Source organism: Epinephelus lanceolatus, chromosome 10 (genome assembly GCF_041903045.1).
Source record: "Epinephelus lanceolatus isolate andai-2023 chromosome 10, ASM4190304v1, whole genome shotgun sequence".
Lineage (NCBI taxonomy): Eukaryota > Metazoa > Chordata > Actinopteri > Perciformes > Serranidae > Epinephelus > Epinephelus lanceolatus.
In genome coordinates this window covers 35655791-35679065 of record NC_135743.1, presented here as the reverse complement: position 1 = coordinate 35679065, position 23275 = coordinate 35655791, and the positions used below count along the sequence as shown (strand labels likewise).

At 42.0% G+C, this 23275-nt stretch overlaps 1 protein-coding gene across 5 annotated transcripts in view; it reads right to left on the bottom strand.

Annotated features, from left to right (window-relative positions):
* oxr1a (oxidation resistance 1a) overlaps positions 1–23275 on the bottom strand; it is a 219873-nt gene that overhangs the window by 16747 nt on the left and 179851 nt on the right. For 4 of the 5 annotated variants that reach the window (XM_078171977.1, XM_078171976.1, XM_078171979.1 and 1 more), the window contains 4 exons: positions 11011–11187; positions 8141–8325; positions 5396–6066; positions 2205–2370 (listed from right to left, as the gene is read on the bottom strand). In XM_078171977.1, the coding sequence (XP_078028103.1) occupies positions 2205–2370; positions 5396–6066; positions 8141–8325; positions 11011–11187 (1199 nt within the window). The remainder of the gene's footprint in view (positions 1–2204; positions 2371–5395; positions 6067–8140; positions 8326–11010; positions 11188–23275) is intronic. The other variant, XM_033641229.2, reaches the window with a different exon arrangement.

Sequence of the window (23275 nt, the reverse complement as noted above, 5' to 3'; positions counted from 1 at the left end):
ATTTGAAATCGTAGTTCTGGATTGCACAAGACACATGCTCTGTTTTGGTCTCCACCAACTCCTGAAGGAAATATAAATCTTTTTAGCTGTTAAATGCTTTACTATGTTCATTTGCAAATTGCTAACTTTGTCCCTGTGGTGTTTGGTGTTGAGTGGGTAGCAAACAGTGGATTTATCAGAGATTTTCTTGCTGTAATCAGCTGCAGTTACAGACACATTTGCTAAGAGCGGTGAGACTGAACCAAAACCTTTACATTACGATACCTTTCACTTTACACAGTCATTTGATACTTTAACATATAAACATTGATTAGAGCTGCTCAGAAGGTATAAACAGTGTATAATCAGTTTCCAGTAATCAGTTTTGTGGTAATGATCACGAACATGTCTGTCATCTTCTGTCGCTCTCCAACATCGTGACTATAATTTTGCCCTTCTCTGCTCCTCCCTGCTGACTGCTCATGTAACAGAAGCCTTTTCATGACAACCATGTAAACAGTTAAGGATATATTAAGACAGCACGGCATAACTCATGATTAAGTTAAAAACAAATACCAAATACAGTTTGTGTCACACACTGCTGTAGCTGCTAGACATGAAAGAGCTGTGCAGACTCAGTAGGCTGAGCTGTATTCAGTGTCATGGGTTGTGTATGGCTCATTCAGCGGCCTCCCTTTCTTCCCACACCATTGCCAGGACACTTAAAGACGCATCATGCGGGTCGCCTCCCATCTAGGTCATGCTACAGAGAGTCTAGCAGTGTCTGAAGAAACAACTATGAGCTGCTGTGTTTGTCAGTCTGGGTGGCTTTATGATCACTCCTCCCACACACCTTAGCCTGCTTGCAGTAACAAGAAAGACAAGTTCAAAATAATGAGTAGTAACCTGTACGAGCCCTGTCGTGTAATACTAGCTTTCACTTTGCTATGCCCCTGGGCTATCACCCCCCAGAGCATCACAGCAAACTTGTTTTCCAGGTCGGAAATGCTGTAGCTAAGCAACCTGTGGATGAAAACAATGCTATAAGAAGCAAGTCTTCTTAAGTTCATAATGAATAATGAAGTGAGGGGGATTTCAGTGTCGTTACTGCACTCAGCCACTCAACACATCGCATATAACCAAGAAGCATTTCTGGTACCATGACTAACTTTAAAGGACACGCCTGTTTGTTTGATTCAAATGTGATTAGCAGCCTGAGAGAGCACCATGTGTGTTGCTGCTGTAAATGTAGAAACACGTGTCCTGAAAACAGTAGAGGTACTGTGAAACTCAAGGTTGGACAAATAAGTGGTCAGATTCAAGTTTATTATTTGCATTTTTCCCCTTATCTCCATGTCTCTAAAAAGATACAACAGAAAATCTAACTACCACTGTGGTGAAGCCAGATTTGGCTCTAATGAATAGCTGTTTAAAAGTAATTGGCTTATTAAATTAAGCTGTTTCTACAATTGGGATTAATTCTCCATATAAACATATTACACTATTTTTTTTCATGGAATGCGTCTCCTTCCAGTTTGAAGAGCTCTAACCTAATTATGATTATTGCTGGCTTGGCAACTGTACATCCAGATGGAGCGATCCAACTTGGAAAAACACATAAACAAGCCAAGGCTATTTTCAGTTAATATAAAATATAAATATGTGTCTAGGTCAGAAAAAGTTCACGAACAGTTTTGTGGGTGAAACACTGTCAGAGGATACAAAACTAGGAAACAGCATGAGCTTTGGAAACGTCCTTATTGTTGCATGGGTCGTGTGTGTGCCCCAGTGCAGGAATAAAGTGTGCGTGTCTGTTTCCCTGCAGAGTGAATGAATAATAAATCACTTTGCTGTCTAGCAGAGGCAGCACGGGGAGATGGGCAGAAGCCGCAGTGGGAGTCAGACCTGACAGAGAATGCATATTTGATTGGTTGTATTAAAAGGACTGGAGGTGAGTGCCTCAGTAACTCAGCTGACTATTGTGGTATGTTAGCAATATGCAAGGATTGCAAAAGGTCAAATCTCTGCAGCTCTCTCCATTAAAGACAAAGTCACCACCCTGTAACAGAGACTTCTATATCATGCACTTTGCTTTGTATTTTTTCCATTTTAAATATTGTTCCATGTAAACAGGTACAGCACTGGTTTGATGATTTTAAATCCTGTCATTTCGGCTACCATTAAAACAATTTGCTTGTATTCAAAGGTGCAGCAGATGTACTGACCTCTCCTGCGGCACAGCAAACCAGTATTCATGCTTCTTGCCCTGCTGGGCATACTGCTGCATGGAGGCGCTGGCGTTAGAAACAAACGTCTTTTTCATGGGCTTCCCCACCCGCAGACACAGGAACTTATGAGTACGGTGCTTCCGCCTCTCTGCAGACCCTGTACCTGGAAGAGGAAATCATCACATGGTCACATAGGCATAAACATTTGTTTAGTTTGACATTCTTGGGAATATGCTTATCTATTTTCTTGCTGAGAGTTAAAAAAGATCGATACCACTCTTATATCTTTACACTATATATACACAGCTACAGCCAGCAGCTGGTTAGCTTAGTGTAGCACGCAGACTGGAAACAAGGGGAACAGTTAGCCTGGTTTTGGCTTTTACGCTTGTTGGTAGACAGATTTGGGCAGAGCCATTCAATGGTGTGAATCTCGACCGTGCAACCAGTGCACCAGGGTCCAGAAGATGTCATAGGCCCATGTAGGAGGGTGATTTTTTGCCGCTTGAAGAAATCAGGCTGTGATGGTTTGAGTTAAGAGCAGGCTGTTAGATTAGCAGTTATAAATCTGGCGCTTCGACTGCTCCATGCTGCTGATCAAAGGCTAGTTTGCAGAATGGGAGGGACACCCTCAGTTCAATATTTGGGGTGGGTGTTTAGAGGGTGCCGTTCTGCTGCAGTGTATTGTGGCCTCACTTCTCTGACAGGACAGCGAGCAGCAGCTCAGTGGCCTGGGGGTTTTGATCCCGGACCACTCCGACTCCCCGCCAGTTAGAAAACTTTCTGTTGATACTGTTACACAGGTAAGACTCAGTACTGCCACTGGCCACCAGCCTACTTTGACAGTTGGATTTTGGCTTTGATCTACCTGGACAGGCCTTACAAGTAGAGCCTGTGTGCCAGCCCAATTTAACCCCTAGGTGTGCACATCCCTGCATGTATTTGTGGACGAGCTAGCACTTGTGTTTTGGGCAAGGCGAGGACCCAAGAAAGACTTATTGCATTGGGGTCAGTCACTATTGTGTTACACTACTGTAGCCAGGTTAGACATGTCCCCTGTTTTTCAGTCTTTATGTTGAGCTAAGCCAAACTGTTGTGCCTTTATATTTACTGCACAAACATGAGAGTGGTATCAATCTGAACATCTGACTCTCGCAGGACAGCAAATAAGCATATTTCTACCAATATGAATCGATTCAAACAACAAACAAGTTTTGTTATATATCAAATGTCTGTCATCTAAAAACAAAATACATCTTCTTGATTAACTGTGTATGCTCCCTCTAATACTTGCTTTATTTATGTGACCTAGTTTTCTATCTTCTATTTACTGGCTGCTTCAGCTGACATTAGTTATTTTGTGGCAGAAACACAACAGATGACAGAAATAAATGGAGTAGCACATTATTACTGATAGTGGCACTGAGTCTCCTACCCATGGTACATTATCAATGGCCTATTGTAATGTCACAGCCCCAGGAAGCTGAATAAGACCACTGTGCCAGTGACATTACACTGGCACATATTGTCAGCTCCTGGTTGGACAGCTCAACATAACTAGCAATAACGATAGACAAAGTAATATTAATATGCTTAGGCAAGATGCTCAGTAGGAAAATTCAATTTTCAAAATGCATTAATTCTGTATTAATGCAGCTTGTTTTTGAGGTTGCTGCTGTTACTTGTGTGGGCTGTGCTAATGTGCGCAGAGTAATGGGCAGCCCTGCTGAGATCCCCATGAATTAAAACTGTTTTTGCAGCCCCGGCTCTCTGTGTGACGATAATTGCCAGGGAGAAAATGGTGAATCTCCTTCCTTCTGTCTTGGTCCCTTTCTTCTTGAGAAAATAAATCTTTGTGGAATCACAACTATGTGCCCATCTACAATGGCACACAAGTGAGCCAGTGAATGTGACATACGTAGTGAGGCCACTGTCAGATAACAAGACCAAAACTGTGCCAACCAGATATTAATTAGAGGATGCTGCCATGGTTTTGTATTTTTAGCCAATTAACTGCTAATTGCATAGTATTTGCCAGCCACTTTCTCTGGTGCATCTTGCTTTTTTTTTTAGTAACTACCTAACTTCCAGTCAGTCACTGCTTTCCATTTATTTCAGTACACTGAACATCATCCTGCTAAAGAAAAGTAATCCATTACAGTGAGCATTCTGCTACCTTTATGTTATCAATGGTGGTAATACAGTTGAGAGAATGGGCTGTTTTAAAAGTACTTGCTGGTGTGTTCAAGGATAATCTGACATTGTAATTTGAATGTGTGCCACTAAAGGAATTACTAAATATACAAGTCATGTTGTCAGGAAATCAAACCTAGAAGACAATGATGTGATAATATTAAACTAGCCATGATATAAGACTCTCAGTTATAGAACTAGCTACTTGATAGAAGAAATACAGTCATTAGTTAATTGGAGAGCCTGGGAAATTAGGAAAAATGGCTGTTGCCTAGGTAAACTTGAGGCTTGTAGCATTTGTTTTCTTTCTTCTTGTGTTATTTAGCGTAGGATGGACCAAATTTTTGGCTTGACCATCAATACTAACTACACACAGTTAGCATGTTAAACATCTACAACCACTGCTATGGTCCTTAAACGTGGCAATGAACACTACATAACATTAATTCAGGCTTTGGTAAAATTTGTCTTTGTCAAAATCTACACGAAAGCAAAGCAAAGAGGGATGTCACATATAAATAACACCTCTCTGAATGCTGTCTCCGAAGGCGTTTTGATGTTGGGTTTCATCGTCACCGTGTCACCCCTTTGGGCATTAGGTGTGTTTGTGGCATTGTGGTGTTTGATAGGCTTTAGCTTATCGCCCAAAGGAGTGGCCCAGACCACCAGAGCCAGAGATCAAAGAGCTGCATAAAGCCCCATAAAGCCCGGCAAGCTCCGCCATGCTGATAACAACAGAGAAGCTGCCATTTCCTTTCGTCTTTATATTCCAATTACTAGCACCAAAGCAGAGTGGAAACGGAAAGGTTATCAGGAACCAACATGGGAGAAGTGATTCTGAGGCAGCCAGAGAGGAGAGGAACTCACTTTGATAGTCTTTAGAAGAAAATGGATGTAGGGTTGCCGCCAAAAGACAACATGAGGCCAGATTCATCACCTGAACCTTTTTTTCACAAGGTTTAAGTTTCCTACTAATACAAAGTAAATGTGTTTACCTTCTGCAGAGTTCTGCGTGCCCTCCTTTTGTGTCTGCTCAACATTCTCCTTTTCCTCCTTGCCTTGTTGCATAGTGTCCGTTTTGGAGACGTCTGTCCCCTCGTTGGCTTCCCCCTGTGGACTGGCTGAGACAGAGGTGCCGTCTATGGCACCAGGGGTGGCTGAGCTTTGGGACCCTGGGCGAGAGGTGCTGCTGCTGGAGCCCTGGGCCTGGCTAGTGCTGCTGCTGGTGGTGGTAGTGGGTGTGCTTGGTGGCTTCTCTGCACTGTGCTGCTTGGATCCCGTGGGGGACTGGCTATCACTTTCTGTGGCAGTGTCTGGTGGATTGTCCTCTGCTTTGGCCGCAGCGGGCTCTTCCGGCTGACTGACTGAGCCACGGGCACTGCCTGGGGCCTGGGACTCGGCACCTGTGGCCTCCACCTGGGTGACGGTTTGCACAGACTCTGTCGAAGCGCCGGAGGACTTGTCCAGGTGGAGGTCCTCATTAGACGTTTGCTCTTCCTCACGGATGGGGGACAGCTCCGATTCAGTGAAGACGTCTTCGGAGATGGAGCCCTCAGTGCTGCGCGGGGCTGTGCTGCTGCTGTCGTTGGCCCCTGGCTCCCTAAGGCGCTGCTCTGGGTCCTTCTGTTGGGAGGGATGTCTCTCAGCTGGAAGAGGCTCCAGGTCACTAGAAGCAGAGAGAAGTATTAAGACACTTGCAACTCTATTAATAATAAAGGAATATTATTAATATTTTCCCTACATGCTCTACATATAGAGGCTGTAGAGAGAACAGTTTAGCGGTTATAGTCAGCATTACTCAGCTGGTAGTAATACTACTAGCCAGTCTGTGGCTCTGGAGGGGCTCATTAATGTCTGAGAAAATAACCCTGATCTCAACTTGGGCTTTTAAATATGTGTCTGTGTTACAAACTGAGTACATGGAGTTGGAAAGACGTGGGTGTTTATCAGGCATGGAGGGTCTAATGGGAAATACTATTTAGTTGCATCATGGAAAATTAGGATCTGGTGTCTCTGCTTCTGCTGATTTGATTTTGACTGTCTAAATGGTTGCAGTCTATAAATGCCTTTATCATAGGATACTTCCCTTCTGACCAATTACCTCCGTATCGACGAGGGTTGACCTTTTGAGGCTTTCACAAAATATTTACACAGTGAGATTTCTGATAAATAATCATCAGTAATGTGGATGTAATGACTAAGTGGGTAAAGGCAAATGATGGAACAGCTGGAACAGTCTGGTGCGATCAGAAAATGACATCACTTTACTGTGATGCAGCCTTTAAAACCAAGAAAAGACAACACTTACAATATTCAAAATCTAAAACAATATCTAGTCTCATAACATGATATAATACGAATATATTGCCCAGCGCTACTTTATGAAGTAATGCATAAAAATAAAACAGAGGGCTTAGGAATATGAGCATATATAGGGGTTCAGATCATACATATACACAGTCTTCATTGTGAACACTTTTGTTTCAAAGAAGCCACATTTGCATGACAGGAATGGTAACAAAAAGAAAGCAGAAACCACAGTCAAGAGTTAGATGAACTCCTATTGAGGTAAAGCCCTGTTGTTCCTGTCTGAATATAGCGCACACACAGCACAATAATCCCAAATGTACAGAGACTCTGCACAAACCCAGGAACAGAAATCACCTGCATGGACAGAACAGATGTCTCCAAATGCATAAATACTGTCACATCAACTTTTTTGCATTTTTGAATGATAGAATGTTTTTGTTTCATCAAATTTTCAAGAGTGATTTATAAATGATCATAAAATACTGTATCTCTATTTAATTTAATGTACAACAAAACCCTATTCTAACTGTACAAAGACACAAATCAGTGTCTCATGCCAACTGTCCATCTCTTGAAAACCTTTAATAAGGTTGCAAGATGAAATACTTGTATTCAACTAGCACAGAATCACACTCTGCAAGGCACTTGTTGCTCATCTGTGTGTTCATACAAAGAGAAAGCGAGGGGGGGGGGGGGGGGGGGGGGGGGGGGGGGGTCAGCAGAAACAAGGAGAGAGGAGACACAGACAATGGAGCACAGCTGAGGAAACAGCTGGCTCAAACACCAGTCATTTGCCAGCACAATAACTGCTCCATGGGCAACACTCAACCGGTTGAATACAGTACTGCTCAGACCCTGCAACCACCAGAAGACACAGAAATAAAACACTACACCATATTTCTCCTTGCATAAATTGTTCTTCAACAACAGCACTAAAACAGTTCAAATGAAGGAAAAAAGAAAAACACAGACAGATCTGTGGGAGGGAACACAAGTGACTCCTCTGAAGTGGCTGCTTCCCAGTGCATAAAGAGGTGAGCAATCAGAACGTAGGAGGGTGCAGGCATACTTCATTAACCCTGGTGTAATTGCTGTTTCCTTTTTATTTTGGTATGTGGGGGGAAAAGAATTAAACTGAAAACTTAAGATTGGTTGCTGATGCAATCTGACCGTGGGTGCAGCAGAGAATGACAATGATTATTGCGAGGTTGCTGCATTTCTTTGAGGGAGATAGTGGGAGACAGGCGTTCAGGATTAAATTGTGGGGAAAGATATAAAGTGTAACTATAAGAATAAGAATGTATGTGGGAGTAAATTAAAGTCAGAAGTCAGTGTTTACAGCAGCTTATACTTTAAATAACATGTGTAGGCATCATACAAGTCTCTTCTATCAACAACACAGAATATGTGTGATATATGATTTTTCTTACTCCGGCACAGCCTCTCTGATTTTGGGGTCTGTTATCTCCTTGCAGATGGCAGCAGACTGCACTTCCTCCAGGGGACACATGATGCCGTACTCCTCGCACCCATGGGCCTGAACCAGTGGGTCCATCCGGTGAGGGTCAAACATTATGTTGTTGGGTGTCACCAGCAACACCCCGCTCACCGCACCCTGAATTGACGCAGGAGAAAAGAGGAATGGGTTAGGAACAATGGGATCCATCAGAACTTTAAATACATAAAGGGACAGCTTAGCATGTTTATCTACCACCAAAAGATAATCAAAAGCACCTATGTCACATAAACAACTGGAAGCCAAATCAATTTGAGACCACAAATGTCCTAAATCAAGTAGAAATTATTGACTGCCAGCAGCGACCACTTCAGAGCGTTCACTCGGTACCTTGGAGTGAATCAGCAGTGGTTCAATAACATGGATCTGTGTGTGTGTGTGTGTGTTTGTGTGTGTGTGTCCCAGAGAGCATGACAGCTGCCTTGACATAGCAGTGTGTTGGCGCGCACACATAGACTTTCAGACAGGCAGTGATGGAACAGTTGGGTGGAGTCTGTGTGTATTTCAGTGTAGGAAGTCCTGGGTACTGGCTGCCATCCTGCCTGCACTGACTCAAAACTGACTGAAGCACAACACACAATCTGACGAGTGAGTGTGTGTGTTCAGTGGTGAACGTCCATGTACTGTATGTTTTCTTACTTTTGAGCTTGTTTTTTTTTATGTTTTTATTTTTTGTTTTATTTATTTTTTTATAATTGATGATATTATGTATTATCCCTCTAAACAGCAAATCTTATTAAAGGAGCTCTATTTGATATTCAGAGCGTATCTATGATTCAGAGACTGTCTGCACTCGGCTGACAGGTGGCTGAACCGGCAGCTAGCAGCCAAACCCCCAGGAACAGCATCGAGCTTTGAAGCCAAAATGGCCAAACTGTGGAACTACTTCAGATCTGTCACGTGATGCCATGGAGCTCAAATAGACTTTTTCCCATGGACTTACATTGTCAAATTAAATGTCTGTAAATCCATGGATATTTTTTTGGGCATCACTACCCCGAGAATTGACTGGTTTCACTATTAGGATTTGATCCAGTCAGTCTGAAAACATTCCGCAAGCTTAGAAGACCCGCATTTAAATAATTTCATCTCCATTCAAGTTAGCGGAGGGCTAAATTGGAAGTTAGCGGCTCAGCTGTTAGATCTATGGGCTATACTACACAGAAGATCCAAGTATTTTTTTACTCAGGATGTCAAACTGTTTTGGCTTCATGTGCCACTGAGCAACTTTCATAGGAATGAACGGTGGCCCGGTCTCCATCGTTGTATCCAGTCCACTTTATACATGTTGTTGATGCTAAAATGAATAGTGCTAACGATGGCGCCAGTGCTGACAAAGCCAACAGTGTTAACCCTGGGGGTGGAATGTGGGGTGGGCGCAATGTTTCCACAATGCTTTCATCCTGAGATCAGTGGTCCTGTTAGTGCTGTATGGGGGATACGCACCAGGGACTCTCCTGCACTAAAAAGCACGCACGCACAGTCGGACCATGGACGACAACAAAAGAAGCTTGCATTACAACACACACAGAGGGGCTGTGACTTTGTTCTCTGCTCAGGATGCCATTACTCCACTATATCTGTTAGCTGTTTGCTGCTTTATTAATGCTCTGAATATTGTACAGAGCTCCTTTAAGGCCAAACAACGACACAATCAGATTTAGAATCAGATCTTAGTAAAATAAAAAAAAAATAAGAGAAGAAAAGAAAAGAAAAGAAAAAGTAATAAACAGTGATCTGAAGAGAGAGAGGGAAAGAGAGAAGATCCAAACTGCTTTGGAGACCTTTTAAGATCCTGGATAACTCAGTTTACAACACTTTAGGGAGCCACAGACTCCCTGGTTACAGGCCATCTGAACAACATTAACTATAATCAGCAGAAATTAAACTACAGTCAGCAGGAGAGAGACTCCTCTTCATATGCTGGTCTACAGGGTTATTCATTTCTGCCCACACAAGTGCCCCCAGTGTTTACTGTACTCTCATTTTATCCTCATCCTATGGGTTTCTTAAATAAATTTAAAAAAACAAAACAAAAAACAACAACAACAAAGATGAACTAGGATGCAACTATTTTATGAGACATCAGTTGCGAAAGATTTTAAAGCATTTTGGTGTAATGACTTTCCTTCGGAGTGCCTTGTTTATATCTGCCTTAGTGAGTGATTTCATATATTGCTAAAAATACCATAGAAGGGCACAGGTTTAGCAGCTCAAACAGCAAAGGATTATTATGTTTTCACAGATAGAAAAACTTAAGGTGGTAACCACAGACAGCACTGTGCAGCAACTGGATTCTGGTCTGCTAAAGTGGAGAACTTGGTATTTTTGCTGATTGGTTCTTGTTTTATGGTGAGATTGTGTACATCCCCAAAAGAAGCATTTGATCTTCGATTGCATGTGTGGTTCACAACACTGAACAACAAACAAAAAAAAGTAAAACAGCTTTGATGTGAAGTGAGTCTAAGTGTCTTACATTTCTTTTATTTCAATTCCACATCTACAGCCAGTCCTTTTGAAATATGAAGTGTGTTGAGCATCTGCAGCTGGCAGCTGAGATGTATGATTACGTATTTGTAATATTATATATTTAGTCTGATAACATAACAACCACTTCTTCTTCTTCATCCGTTACATTTAAGAGAGTTTTTGATTTTTTTTTGCAGCCGACAGTTTTACTTTCAACTACAGCAGTTTGCAGCTGTCTGTCACATGACCAGGAGGTTACAGGGTGATCTTAACATAGGTCTCAAAGATGAGTGTATCTTTTACACTGTATCTTACCTGGTCACCAGTGATGTACTTGCAGTTGATCTTGAGGAACTTCTCTGTGAGGGCCTCTTCCTCCTCGGAGGTGGATGACACCACTCTGGACTGGCGCAGAGCAGTAAACACTGGAGGGTGAACGCCTTCTGGTCTGGGGGGGCCATCAGAGTCCTTTGAAATAGAATGGGTGGGGTTCTGGACATTAGTATGGACTCCATTAGTTCAAACATACCTTTATAATACACATAATCTTTTAATGAGGCTGAACTAGTTTGTCCTTCGTCACAATAAGCAAAAAATTGAACATTTAAAAGTGAAGAGTCAAATGAAATTATGTAATGAATCCCAAACTGTAAAAGCTGTGTTCTACTTTATCCTCCTGCCTATAAACAAATATCTGTACAAATGCATCATGCTGAAATCTCTAAATAGCATTCAACCAAACAGACTAAATAATAAGCACTGTGGAACAAGCATAGCTTGGTTCACTTGGTAATACATGGCGTAACTAATTTGTGCCTCATTCCATCAAACTAATGCGTTTGAGTCTCTAAATGTATCATCTATATATAAACAGATATTTTCTGCACAGCGGGACAATCAGGTTAAAAGAAACCCAATGACAAGCCAAATGAATGCTTCTCCTGTGTGCCTGAGCTTCACACAGGCAATTAGGTGAAAAACATTCAGAAGAGACTGAAAATTTAATTATTGTGTTTTTGGCACTACTTGATGCCTAGTTAGTGGTCAGGGGCGGGTTTGGAAACTGTTGAATCAGGGGCCACACTGAGGCACAGCTGCAAAGAGGGGGAGCACATTTATAAATGCATAAAAATGTGTTAAGAATTAAAAGTTCTGATTCTCTGTATTGACGAGCAGTACATTATCTTTAAATACCAGGACTGCCCCCTAAGAGTCAACTGAATGTTAGTAGACCACAAAGGTCATTAGTTGGCAAAATATCATTAGATGCTTAGCCGCAGAAAACAAACAAACAAACAATCAAAAAACAAAAGAACAAAAGTGAAACTCTATTAGGAGCTCCGCCTTGTCAAAATAAATCAAAAGCTATATGACTGGACCATGTGGCACTTTAATTTGAAAAGAAGTGGCCACGCTCAGCAGTCAGACAGGAGTCACGTTAATTAACAGGGCTGGTACCTGCGGTTATTACACATGCTAGTTAATAACATGTCGGGCAGAAAATCATTTTGAGAAGGTGAAGGACAATCCCAAGGTGATATGTAAGCTCATCTTCATTTGTCGACTACAAACATGACGTATCATCTGAAACATGCAAGTAGCTACATGTCCATTAGCCACTTAGCACAATCATTACTGCTTTGTTGACAGCGTCATTAACAGGTGGCTCGCTCAGTGTTTGATGTGCACTTGTAGATAAAATACAGGCCTATATTAATGAAGGTTCATTAGTACGGTTTTGTAATTCTCTGTAATGTAGCACAGTGTTAACATTAACTAATTAATTAACAAAATATGTAATTTAATAGTTTATTTAATATCATAAACATGCGGGCAACTAGAAGTCTAAATGGTCCTAAATGACGACTATTGGTGGACTAGGAAAATTCTTAGTTGGCAGCAGCCTTGTTAGATACAATGTTTATTCAGTGTATTTTAATTCATTTGAATGAATGAAAGATAAACAACTGTAAATGTTTGTTTATGAAAAAACAAATATAAGCCATAGTCATGGACAGAATGGGCCCCTGCACAGACACGTTTGTGGTCATTTTGCCTCTCTTAGAGATGGTTGTTTTAACTCTCTTTATGGTCCTTCTGTGTCTTTGTGGTTGTTTGATTGACTTCCTAATAACAACAAGAGGTGCAAGGGCCCTGGCATGCACACAGTTCAGTAATCCATTCATAATACTAACAAGCAAACTATCTAATTAGGAGTGTGAATCAACAGACACAATAAGATATATATGTATATCACAATACTCAAGTCACAATACAATATTACTGCGATTTTAAAAAAGTATTTCACTGCTGGAAGGAGGGTCTTTTCATTAAATTGCTCTGTCTGCACAGTAGAGAAATGCAAATACTTTTGACAGTGGTGCAAAGTGACCAGAGAAAACGGATGAAAAGGGTTGCTCAAGAGGAGCAAACCTTCAACTACCAGAATGCACTGCGCCGCACTACGCCAATAAACGCTCCTGGACTGGACTGGTGTATTCTTCATGCATATATTTCTTTTGGTTGGATGAGCGTGAAAAGTTTTTTTTCAGACAGGGAACCTTTTTTTGTGGCTGAATTTCTGTTTCTGGACTGAGCGGTAAAATAGCATGAGCTTTGGATGGTTACCACAACGTCATTGTAATGGTGTCTTGTAAACCCATGAGGGTTGGGCGCATGTAAGTGTGCATGACACAAAATAAAAAAATCAATCAATCATATAGAGTACAGTACGTTAGCAAACAACTGTATGTACAGTTGAATGTTAACTGACCCAATCCAGTGAAAAATAATAATAACCCTATGATAATAACTATGTCTATCAATTACATGTAATAATAATAATAATAATAATAATAATAATAATACATTTTATTTATAAGCGCCTTTCAGAACACTCAAGGACACTGTACAGCAATAAAACAAAACAATAAAAACACAGCTAAAAGCTACACAGAATGAAATGGAACAATGCAATTAGAGTATGATATCTTGAACAGGTGGGTTTTGAGTCTAGATTTGAACAGTGGAAGAGAGTCGATGTTATATACACACATCCTTTATTCATTAGGGGTTAAATTGAGAAATCAAAAATATGTGGTGCCTTTAATAAAAATTAATCTATGACTGATTAATAAAAAACAGATATCTTCCCTCATAATAACTAATCTGTCGGTGATCTGCCAGATGCTCCACAGCCAAGAACTAATATGAATGATGTCTCAACTACAGTACACTGCTCCATTATACGTTGGCACACACACACTATAAAGCAATATTAATGAAGTAGCACTTCACAGAGTTGCCATGTGCTACAGATGGTGTGTCTGCTGGGCTGGAAACACAAGGTGTGGTGGGTTTGGTGTTTCTACCAGTGGCCTGCTGCCATGTAATGTCTGAGCCACAGCAAAGACTGACTGAAGTCTGTCTGAATAACCATCCACAGGGACAACTGTCTCTGAGGCATTTTGTAGGGCAAAGCTGAGTGTTGGTCTGCTTGACTGATCAACGCTCTGCAGGATGGACTGTCTGTGACACTGAGTGACTGCTGGAGGAGTCAGATCGGATGGAAAGATGAGAGGAAGTTAGGGATGGGAGAAGTAGGGATGGAAAAAGACAAAAAGGAAGTAGAGGCTGCAGCAGAGGCAACTAAAAAAAGAAAGCGGTGCAAAGCTGCTGTGGAGAAATGAAAAGACAAGGAGATAAAGACAGCTAAAGGCAATGAAAGAGAGTGATCGGAGTGAGGACAAAGAACAAAAGGGAAAAGGAGGACAGAGAGGAGTGTGTGGGAGTTATCATCAAGGGGGGGATTTTGACCAGGAGGGGAGGGCGTCAAAAAGCCGGTGGAGAAGTGAAGTGAAGAGCAGTGAAGAGCTTAGAGAAGAGAGCCCGAGCCCATAACAACTGTCTGCTGTCCTCCTGACACCCGCCCCCACGCCTCCCCCTCTCCGTCTCCCAGTGCAGTCGACAAACAGCCTGCAGCTACTGACCCACACCGACACAAGCAGCCCAGACACTGGCAGCCAGGGAAGGCTGAGGGGGCTGGGCCAATCTGTTACAGCCAAAACAAGCCTCTCTTAACAAGCAGAGGAGAAAGGGACCTAAAATGTAAAACGGAGATAAGGAGGAGAGGGATCGAAGCTGAAAATAAAGTTTCAAGAACATTCTTGAAACAAAAAAAAAAAAGAGAGCATCCCTGATCTATGAGAGCATCTACGGTTGATGAGTTGCAGATCTGAGGCCCAGCTGCTGAAGATGAGGACTGTGTAGGAATCTGAACTGGCTCGTCATCCACTTCAACTGAACACACCTCACCTACACAACTGCACTTAATCTCTCCACTTCCCGCTAGAGTCACTTCCCAATGACTCATTCAAGCCGGCCTTCCTGCTCCAAGGTTAAATATGAAAAGAGAGGCAGCCTTTTCACCTTAAAGAAAATAAAAGTTAAAGGGACAGTTCACCCAAAAATCAAACACGTATTTTTCCTCTTACCTAGAGTGCTATATATCAGTCTAGATTGTTTTGGTGTGAGTTGCAGAGTGTTGGAGATATCTGCCATAGAGATGTCTGCCTTCTCTCCAATATAGTGAAACTAGATGTTACTCGGCTTGTGGTGCTCAAAACTCAACAGCAATGTCTCTTTCCAGGAATCATCACCCAGTTACTCAAGATAATCCACAGACCTTGTTGTGAGCAGTTTCATGTACGGACTATTTTCTTCCAACCAAACTACACCCATCAACCATATCACTGCACAGAAGGAAGCATGCATCTACTCATGGACGAAAGGCTCATGCTCATGACAGTGTGAGATGTAAATGTTAATGACGTCCTCCTTGGCTGAGCTGTAACATTAGCTAGCTCAGTGGTACAAGGTGAGCTAGCAGTAGATACACACTTCTTTCTGTGTGGCTATATGGTTGGCGGGTGTGGTTTGAAAGAGAAAATAGTTCCAAAATGAAACTCCTGACAACAAGTTCTATGGATTATCTTGAGTAACCCAGTCATGATTTCTGGAAAGAGACATTGCTGTTGAGTTTTTCAAATGTAATTTTTTTTAGCACTTTGAGCAAGACAAGCTGAGTGCCATCTAGTTCCATTATATTGGCCTCAGCTAATATCTCCAACACCCAACAACTCACACCAAAACAATCTGGACTGATAAAAAGCCCCAAAGGTAAAATTAAAAAAAAGTATTTTGAACTGTCACTTTAACACTGACTAGAACACACCTGGGACAAGAGACACACACATGTCAACATGTGTGACACACACCTGGGTTGAAATGAGCAGCTGCAGGTGTCCAAACACGTCCTCCTTCGTGGAAATGCACAACAAACACCGTCTCCCATTCCCTCTCATTAAATCTGGCACATCTGAGAAATGGGTGTAATGTGTTGGTAACAAAATAACACCCATCCACATAAAAAGGACTGTGAAGATGCACTGGCTGTCCACCAGCTAAGAGCTGTAGCTCATAAGGCAACACAAGGGGATAGGTATTTTCTTCTGTTATAGTGCCAAATGTTGGTTTGCAAAGCAAAAAAAAAAGATAATGTTGCAATTGCATTTGTACATTAAGTTGCTGTGTAGGATGATGACTGTCTAAAATCAGAGGAAATAAAATGAAAGAGTTAATAACAGTGAGATTAAGTTGGTCTGTTCATCTGGCTGCCAATAGTGGCATATTGTCAAAAGCTGACAATCTGTCCCTTTATTCATCTTTCAATGTGAAATTCTAGTTGGGAAAAACAAAAATAAACCTTGGCTCACTTCTTCATTTCATTTCACCAGGTCATAGCCTGTGCATGGAACCGGATGGAGATGGTGTGATGATCATTGCTGTATAACTTCTTAATTTCCACCCTAGGTATTCTCCTGCACAGTCATGCTACATCTGCGACTCATCACATGATCCAAAGCTCCAATCATATCTCACACAGATCATACACAAGCTGCCAACTCCTCTCTCTTCCCTGTGGTTCCTCCATGACTACCTGTGCTGCTCACTCCTTCCTGCTACCAGCTGCTATTGGCTGCTTGTGCTGCTCTGCTTTCTCCAACACCAACTGCTGACACACACACACACACACACACACACACACTCTACTGACTGGGAGAACTTAAAGGAACTTCAGCCCCCCTTCCGAAAAAGCCCAGTCTGCTTTCACTGGTCAGGGTATCCAGGTCTTCTGCATCTGTACTCTCTTGGTGCCTCTCAAAGTTAAGGATGCTTCCCTGATAGGATGGTTCCTTACAAGTTGAGTCCTACAGAGGCTAGGCAAGACTCCCTCCTAGCACTTGGTGAACATACATTGGAAGCCGAGTACCCGCGTGTACATCATTGAAGAGGCCCCACCTTCAATATTGGCAAATTGTGCGTAAACAATTGTGGGTACTTCATGCCCGCTCAGAACACACATGCATTCTTGAAAATTCTTTCAAGGAAGGACTCAGTCCTTCACATTACAACAGTCCTTTGGTGGGATGTGATGAAGTAGTCTCCTTGAAATTCAGTTTAAGGATCCTTCCTTGACTCTGAGAAGCACCAAATATGTCTCTGCACCATCACTGCAATCAGGGGATGACTGTAATGGAGACCGGCAGCACTTTCTGCCATGAAAAATCACCAGTACAAGCTTCTAAATACAACTGGACATGTTCCAAAAGGAATCTGATCCCAAATATTAGCATGAAGCTACCTGCAGCGGTGCACTTGCAGTCAGGGGATAAATAAGCATCGATGCACTTTCTCCTGTTAAAAATCACCATTAAAAGCTACTGAGCACAACTGGACATGTTCCAGCAGGAATCTGATCTAAAATCAGGGAGAAATTAACAACATCAGTAACCAAAGTTACATGTTTCCCTGGTGTTAGCATGTTGCTACATTTGGCACTGTACTTGCTGCTGGGGAATGACTGTGTAGGCAGGATTTTCTCCTCTTAAAATCACTAATAAATACATTCCAGCAGAAACAAGATCCAAAATCTAGAGAAATTAACTACATTGGCAACTTAGATTACATTTTCCTGACATTAGCATGTAGCCACATGTAGCAGTGTAGGAAAAGCATCATAGGTCCCCTTCACAATCATACCAGTATTTTTTAAAAAGAAAACAATTCCTTCCAAAACCTTCCAGAGTGAGCAGAGAGTTCTCTGAGAGGTGTTAATCTGACAATTTGACTCTGTTTGGTATAGTGGTATACATACATCTGACGGATAAATAAAATATTATGCTTTGGAAGGTAAGACAGCATCACCCTGCCAGTCATCTCACATATTTCAAGTGAATATTGCTTTTCCAGGCTGCTGCTCTCTTTGCTCTACTAAAATCCTCTAATATATGACCAGTGTTTGTCCTACACTGGCCTCAGTGGCATCCAATATTTTCTCAGATGGTGCTGGAGTGTAGTACTGTGAGGGATCATACTAAACTCAACCGTCTCTTTATTAGGCCCCATATTAACCTTCAGCTTCATACAGACTTTTCCTTGAAACTGCTAAACCGTACAGGTAAGGTACGGTAACTGACAGCAGTTGTATAGTAAAGAAAAAGGGTGAAGAACTAACACAACCACACTAAAAATCCCATACTAAAGACAAACAGACTTTATTTGACCTCATTTAAGGTAAGTCACGACTTGTCAATGTCCTGAAGTGACCAGATTCCAGTCAGTCTTGGAAACAGGATTTTTTCAGTGCGTGTGACATCAAAGGGAGAGAAAGAGCATAGTGCAGCATAGTAGACTGGCTGCAGCACTGAAATCCAAAGATGAAAGAGCTGCTGTGCTGGTCTCAGACTGTGAGTAACTGCTGTGGAGGGGAGGGGGGAGTGGAGATGAGGGTGGGAGGAAGAAGGTGGGATGGAAGAGTATTGAAACAGACGTACAGGAAGAGAAAAGCCGAGGTGAGAAAAGGAGAGGAGGGGTGCTTGGCAAGAGAAGGCCTGACGGGGCCACCAGGAGCTCGTCTCTGAGGGTTTTTAGGGTTTTGTGGAGGCATCACAGTAATCTGCTCTATGGGGAGCTGTGAGGGTTGCTGACACTGATGGTGGGGACAGGAGATGGGTGTAACTGCATTAGATGACAGCTGTAGTGGGGCTACACAAATCAATATCCTTTTAGTTTGCAACCAATACTTCTCCCAGTTAAAAAAAGAGAGAAAAGTCTAGAAAGAGGCATTCAAATATGGCTTCTATCCAGGCCAGTGTGGTAGCGAAGGACAGAGGGGTATATTGTAAATATAAGAGATATTAAATCAATAAAAGCATTCTGTAGTAGTCCATATAAATAAGAAAGATAACATTTTCTAAAAGTGTAATTTCTTTGACAAATCTATTTTAAAATGTTACGAATATTAGTTATATTTGTCTCTATGTAATAATGAAGATCTCAGAGAGGAAGTCTGCAGGTGCCACCCAGCTTTGACCTTGTCAGTGACACATGGTGCAATCAAAATCAATCCATAGCTCCACCTTGTGGGCATGGCTGTGTTCTGCAAGAGGGAACACACAATGGTTGGGATTCATCACACGTCAGTAGCCAGAGGTCCTCAAGTACAGTCTGTACTGTTGTTCATATTACCCAAAATTACAGTCTGATGACAGGAAGGCACCCTGATAAGCTGATTAACTGAAGCTGCCATGTTAAAAAACAAAACATCATTTTACAAGGTAACTAAAAGATTCTCACTTAAACACAGCAGGCTTAGTGGATGTTGGATTTTAGGAGATGAAACCCGTTCATCTAAGTGAAATCATCACAAATGTACCTATGTGGCACCAGACATAAAGGTAATCTAAACTGGTCCTACTTCCTCCATCACTAATTTTAGATCACACCCCAGTGGAAGGGAGGAAGGAAGGACGGAAGGAAGGAGGCAAAAGAGGTGCCAAAAGAGGAAGAGACAGAGAAGGTCACAGTAGTAGCTGTGCCACCATGGTGAGTAAGCGTGTGTGTGTGTGTTTGTCAGTATGAGCATGAGGATGGTCTGGATAGGACAAAGAGGACGCGCCTGCCCACACAGATGACCAGAAAGCCAGTATGCCAGTGAGTCTGTAGCTGCCAAATAATCCAACGACAGCAAGACCGCCAGCCGGAAAGTCAGCCAGCTTCCCATGCATGCACACACACTCACACATACACACACGCATATGTGCGCGCGCACACAACCACACGCAGTCATCCAGCCAACGATCCATGCCTGCAAGATGTGTTACTTTTTGCTGCCAGTACCAGCAGGCCAGCAGGCAGACCAAGAGCATGAAGACACTTCAGAGCTGCCTTATCTGGCCTTCAGCTCCGTCACAGAAACACTTAACAACATGGCTGGATGTAACTTTTACCTTGCTCACTGAAGCGTGACCAGTGTTGTGCATCAAAGCACATGCTGGATTCATATTTTGCAGCAGATAACCTTTGATCTTTTGGAAAATGTCATCACTTCATCATATTATCCTGTTTGACATTTGTTTTTTGTTTTTTTAAGTTTTGTCATAATTAGTGCAATAATTCTTTAGTTACGGCCAAAAACACATTTTCTGAGGTCACACTGACCATGACCTTCGCCCACCAAACTATAATCAGTTTATTCTTCAGTCTGAGAGAATGTTTGTGTCAAATTTGAAGAAATTCCCTCAAGGTATCATGTTAACAAGAATGAGACAGACAAGGTCACAGTGACCTTGACCTTTGACCACCAAAAATTAGTCAGTTCATCATTGAGTCCAAGTGGACATTTGAGCCAAATCTGAAGAAATTTCCTTGAGATGTTCTCGAAATACTATGTTCACAAGAATGGGACGTATGGACGGACGGACAGCCCAAAACCATTATGCCTTTGGTAACGGCTATGGCCATAGTCAACACTTCAGTGTACATCAGCGTGATAACAACTACCTTAAATCAGAAACCATGATCTTTGGAAAATATTAATTTGACATTTACTTTGATTTACTAGTTTGGCCCATTTCCCATCCGCTTAACATGGAGAAGGCGGAGTTTATGATCTATACTGCAGCCAGCCATGAGGCGGTGACCAAGATGATTTGGCTTCACTTTTGGGAAGCTGTCAAGCTCCATTTTTATATAGGGTCTATGGGTTTGACCAGTAGCATATGGCGGCTAATGTTAATGAACTCAAGCTAGATAATGTTGTGTAACTGACATTATTGAGTCAGTTCTTTGACTTCATGGCTCTTCTACACACATGCTACTGTTAAACTACTTAAGAATTTACCACTATCCTGTAACTACCATTGTTTAGCAAAGGTTACACAGAGTCATCAAATGTATAACTTTTCCTGTTCTGAGCTGGTTAACTACTGGGGATTTAAATTTTCTAAGGTGGCTGGTACCATAACACGACCTAAAGATGATCATTTTTGGCAAGGCCAAGACGAAGATTGTTCAATATGATGGGACTTTTTACAGCAAATAATCTTACTTCAGCGCTTCTGGAGCCACCTTCACTTCAGCACTGGCTAATGATGAAATTTGGTCCCCCCCTTTGTTGCTTTTCCAAAGGATGTCCATATTAATCTGAAACATAACTCATCATTTTATTTGTGTACTTTTCTTTTGAGTGCATCATGCTTTTTTGAGCCTTGTGTTGTTTTTGTGTTCTGCGTTCTCATGTACTGGCTTTATTTCATGGGAAACTGAAGCATTCAACCATGTGAACCTTAGCAGAGTTTCATTAAAAACGACAAATGCATATGATTTTTGTTTTGGTTTAAATAAGTAGACACACAAAATATTCTGCAGTGACACAACCTCTGTTATGCATAATTGCTTTGATTATTTGACAAGCTATTCGTACATCTTAAAGGCTTTTGAAACATCTGGTGCTGACTTTTTACATCCAAAAGTAAAAGAAGCATCTGAAAAGAGTTTCTCTTCAGAGCACTCTTCTTCATCGGGGTATACTAGCTATTCGCTGTTTGCATTGCTATTACTACGAACCTACCAGAACCATTTATTTGGATAATATCCTCATTGAGATGTGCGTGCAGAGCACCAAAATTGGCTTGTAATTAAAAGATGCTGGGGATTCTGGAGAAAAAAAAAATAAATAAAAGAAGCCGAGTGAGTTATTAAGGTCCTTCCTGTGGTTTAAAAATCAAACAGCACCTGGATACTGCTTGCTTCTATAAGACTACCAAGTACCACACACAGGAAGGGAAATAGATAGCAGTGTGCAGGCAGGCACACACAAACATGCAGAGTTGACAGATACAGACGCACACTTTCACACACAGACAGACAAACACGGATACACACACAACGCCTCCACAAACACATACAGAGCTGGCACATCGGGTGAGGTAATGTTCCCTCCCTTCTGCCTTCCAAGCACACTTCCTCCGCCTGGAATAATTGCTGCCTGGCTGCTTGTCTGGGAAAGCGAGCTGCTCCGTTCATTAGTTGCTCTAAATATCAGACACGGCATCACTTTTAAAGGCTTAATTTCACTGCAGTCACAGCCCCTTTCTCTGATCCTCACCCGTCGAGAGCCGCAGAGTATGCTCCTGTTCTCGCAGGCATGACCTAAATAGATAAGCAGTAAATGAACGGGGCCCTTTCTTTTGGCAACCGGGGAGAAATTAACGGACAGAGATGAGAGCAGACGAAAGGGGAGTGCTTTGTGGTGGGAGGGTGCAGAAACTCAAGTGAAGCAGCAGTGACAGTGATGGCGATGGAGAAAGCAGTATCCATTTTCTTGCAAAAGCGGCAAAACAAGACATCCGTTTCCATGGAGACCAGCAAAGAGTCATATTTCTTAAGGGACTACTGGGCTTCCTGCCGTGCTTAGTGATTGGCTCATTCAGATGCTGCAGACACAGTACCTGAGGGAGATGGCTTACACTGCTGGTCTTAGAGCTGCGAGAACAGGATGTGTACGGCTGACGGGACCTGACCTGAAGTCACTACAGACACAAACAACACGCCTCTAACCTCTGGCTCTAGTTCTCATGTGACAACGGTGAAGCTGAGAGGGACAAGTGGGAAAAATGTGATGTAAAGTAAATGGGCCATATATTTTAGAGCAGTAATAAACCCAAAAACAAAACAACAAGGTGATACTGTTATTCAAGAGATACTGCATAGATTTTTGCTTTAGCAAGTACCCTGGCTTATCACCATACATTGTTTACATGCAGCACTTGGAGGTGATCAGACACACATCTGACCACATGTGCAATTCGTGTCATTTCCATGTTCCTGCAAAGAAACTACAACAATGAATCAAACCAAAACTGCTGTCAGCAGCTTGCATACTAATTAAGAGCCGTGCATTAGCAGAGACCTTTTCTCTAATAGCCTGTTTCACACATGCACTTTGTTCTGTCAATGCTCCAGCAATTCCACATGTCAGCATCATGACTGAAAAGGACCACAAGCTGTTTTTTCCCAGAAAAGTTGCTATGGTAATCTGTTTCTCCCTCCATAGGTCAGTTTGAATATGAAGCAGACATACTAATGGATACAGCACACACGAGGTCATGGTCTTCTTGGACATATAAATATATGAACCAACACATGTAACTGCATGTTTTGCACTTCCTTCTTGTGA